Source organism: Vicia villosa, linkage group LG2, assembly GCF_029867415.1.
Source record: "Vicia villosa cultivar HV-30 ecotype Madison, WI linkage group LG2, Vvil1.0, whole genome shotgun sequence".
Classification (NCBI taxonomy): Eukaryota; Viridiplantae; Streptophyta; class Magnoliopsida; order Fabales; family Fabaceae; genus Vicia; species Vicia villosa.
Window position 1 is genome coordinate 61744683 of NC_081181.1, and position 3522 is coordinate 61748204.

Sequence of the window (3522 nt, forward strand, 5' to 3'; positions counted from 1 at the left end):
AATCTTTCCCACTTTCAGCTGCACCCGAAAACAATACAACAACTAGAAAAGAAACCATTTTCTGGAAGAATCAATGAAGATGCAAATAAGCACTTACAAAGGTTTCTTACTATGACAATGTCGTTAAAAATAAAGGGACATTATGAAGAAGCAAAGAAACTGGTGATGTTTCCATTCACTTTGTCAGATGATGCTGAAGAGTGGTTTTACTCTTTACTTGCTGGAAGTATCACCAATTGGCAACAAATGGAGACAACATTTCATAATGAATATTTTCCTGCTTCTGAGTATATCCACAAGAGATATGATATAATGAGTTTTAAACAGAAGGAGGGAGAATCACTCGGATATATGTACAAAAGGTTTAAGCGGTTATTGGTTGCATGTCCTACTCATAACATGGATGTAACTGAATAAATGCATAATTTTGTAAATGGTCTTAAGTTGAAGACTAAGCAACTTATTGACACAGCTGCCGGTGGCTCAGCAAACTTTAAAACATCCACAGAGATAAAGAAGATCATTGATGCAATTGCCGCAAATGAACATTTAGAGTTGTATGACCGCATTGTTAATCAGTCTGAAGGATTAGTTAATTTGAAGTTGTCAAACCAAGTTGTGAAGATGGAAGAACAAATTGTTGCTGAAGTTGAATGAAGACTGGAACAAATGGCTCTTAAGAAGTAAATTTTACCACAGGTTAAACCAGCTCAGCCGAGTCAAGCGGTAAAGTGCGAGATATGTGGAGGACCTCATTTTTCCTTGCATTGTGTGGTAACAGCACTACAGGTGGAGGAACTTAATTTTTTGAAGAAGAACAATCCCTACTCCAACACGTACAATCCGGGATGGAAAAATCATCCGAATTTCTCTTGGAAAGATCAACAAGGGAATTTTCCTAAAGAAGGGGTTATGCCATATCAAAGCCTACCACAACAACAACAATATCAGCCACCGCAACAGAAATAACAACCGTATCAACAACCATATCAGCAACCTCAGTAACCATAAAAGCACACTGGGAGATCGCCATTAAAAAGATGGCCGCTCAAAGCACCCAATTCCAAGAAGAAACGAGGAGTAGTTTTCGAATCACATGTGCATCAATTAAGAATCTTGAAATTCAGATGAGTCAAATAGCACATCAATTGGCAAATCCTCAACAGCCAGGTGCTCTACCTAGTGGCACGGTTATAAATCCCAAAGATCACAATAATGTGAGTGCTATAGTCACTAGAAGTGGTTAAGTGAAAGAAGTTGTGAAGGAGATTGCTGAAGAAGAAGAACCATTGCTAGAAGTTGATTTGGAAATAAATGAAAATGAGGTAGAAGATGAAGATGTGGTTGTTTCGGAACCGATTATGAAAGAGAAGGTTATTGAGCCAAAATTAGCCATTAAACTTCATTTTCCTACAAGAAATAAGAAGAAGAGGCAACACGAGAAAAATTTAGAAAAATTCTTGGAGGCATTGGAGCAAATTCCTACATATGCCAAGTTCATGAAAGACATAATATCCAAGAAAAGGACCATCAATCGTGACCCGATTATTCTAACCGAAACTTGTAGTGCTAATTTGCAGTGTATGAAGATTCCGGTGAAAAAGAAGGACCGAGGTTTTGTGACTATTCCTTGTACAATTGGGGATAGGTCATTCAAGAAAGCTCTTATTGATTTAGGAGCAAGGGTGAGCCTTATGCCGCTGTCCATTTACAAGAGATTGGGGATTAGTAAAGTACAAGATACAAGAATGACACTCCAATTTGATGATCACTCTATGAAGAGACCTTACGGGATAATAGAAGATGTGCTCGTCAAAATTGACAAGTTTGTGTTCCTGGTGGACTTTGTGATTTTAGAGATGCCAGAAGATGAAGAGATTCCAATCATTTTGGAGAGGCCATTCTTAGAGACCGGGAGATGTTTCATAGACATAGAAGAAGGCACGATGACTCTGAAGGTGTATGATGAAGAGTTAAAAATTGATGTGCGAAACACCATGAAATACAAGGATGATGTTGCCACTAGTCAACATGTTGAGGTGATTGAGCAAATTGTTATTAATGAAAATGCTTTGAAGTCACAACAATTACCTTTAGAAAGAGTATTAAGTTTATCATTTTTTAACGAAACGGAAAAGGTTGAAGAAAAAGAGATGGAAGTGTTGGCTATGATGGAAGCAAGACCATCTTTTAAAAGTATTTAAGGCAAAACCATGCTACTTTGAAGTATCTTTTTGCTAAATAGGACTATAAGCCAACACTTCTGAAATGGATCTTACTCCTTTAGGAGTTTGATGTGGAATTTCGTGACAAGAAAGGGTGTGAAAACACGGTAGCAGATCACCTTTCTCGAATGTCACCTATCGAGGAAACGGAAGACAAACGACCAGTAAAGGATGAGTTCGCAAATGAACACATCCTCGCTGTTATTGGTGTACCTTGGTTCGCCGACTATGCAAACTATCTGGTATGTGGTGTAATCCCGGATGATTTTGATTCTAACCGAAAGAAAACGTTTTTGCATGATTGCAGGTTTTACTTATGGGATGACCCATTCCTGTACAAGAGAGGAATTTATGGTTTGGTCAGAAGATGCGTGCCAGAGGAGGAACAAAGGGATGTGCTAAACGCATGCCATGACTCAGATTATGGGGGACACTTTTGTGGTGATATAACTGCTGCAAAAGTCCTACAGTCTGGTTTATACTGGCCTACCTTATCCAAGGACGCTCATCATGTAACACCCTTCTAAACCCCCGCGGAAAATATAATAAGGATCAGAGTAATCATACAACAAGGATGTTACAATTAATAAAATAAAGAAAACTCCAAGTCGTTTGTCATGCTTTATTAGGAATAATCCACGAATAACAAAAGTCATATTCAGCACAGCAGAAACTCATTCAAATGTGTTATAAAACATCACCAACATAAATCAACAGTACATAATCCAAAAACGGCAAAATAGTGTATCACAAGTAACTCTAAGACTATCGTTCCCAGTGTTACAAATCAGAGCATGACTCGACACGAACTACGGACTACACGGGCACCCGTGTTCCACAACACGACCTGTGTTGCTACTGCTGAGTGCAAGAACAAAAAATGTGTGAATCTAGAAGGACAACACGGGCAGCTGTGTTGCACAATACGGCTCGTGTTTGAGAGTTACGCTGATTTTGGTTATTTTTAGTTTTTAACTCAAATATTGATCCATAAGGGTGTTTTGGTACTTTCCGATGAAAAAGAAGGGTTTGCAATATATAATGAATGATTGGGAAGAGATGAGGAATATTTTACACAGGAGAAATTGAAACGCATCAAGAAAAGTAACGTATGAGATTGTTGAAGAACGGAGATCATTCATGAGCAAAAGCAATTGAAGATAAAAAATACCTCGATTATTTGTAATGTTTAACTTTTATATCTTTGAATTTCTTTTAAACAATATGAGTAGCTAAACCCCCCAATGCTAGGGGGTGTCCCTGATTTGGTTTGTAATGACTTTGATATTCTAATTTG

At 38.0% G+C, this 3522-nt stretch overlaps 1 protein-coding gene across 1 annotated transcript; it reads left to right on the top strand.

Annotated features, from left to right (window-relative positions):
- Positions 1-1040: 1040 nt before the first annotated feature.
- On the top strand, positions 1041-2752 carry LOC131649191 (uncharacterized). Its single transcript, XM_058918948.1, has 3 exons — positions 1041-1217; positions 1266-1985; positions 2288-2752. Exons 1-3 carry the CDS (start codon positions 1041-1043, stop codon positions 2750-2752), a joined length of 1362 nt encoding a protein of 453 aa, XP_058774931.1.
- Positions 2753-3522: the final 770 nt, after the last annotated feature.

Bases quoted from the DNA above. Each gene is read 5' to 3' on its own strand.
- LOC131649191 (XM_058918948.1), top strand. From the start codon at position 1,041: ATGGCCGCTCAAAGCACCCAATTCCAAGAAGAAACGAGGAGTAGTTTT. The intron at 1,218-1,265 runs GTGAGTGCTATA...GAAGTTGTGAAG, and splicing joins ATCCCAAAGATCACAATAAT to GAGATTGCTGAAGAAGAAGA. The intron at 1,986-2,287 runs GTGCGAAACACC...TTACTCCTTTAG, and splicing joins ATGAAGAGTTAAAAATTGAT to GAGTTTGATGTGGAATTTCG.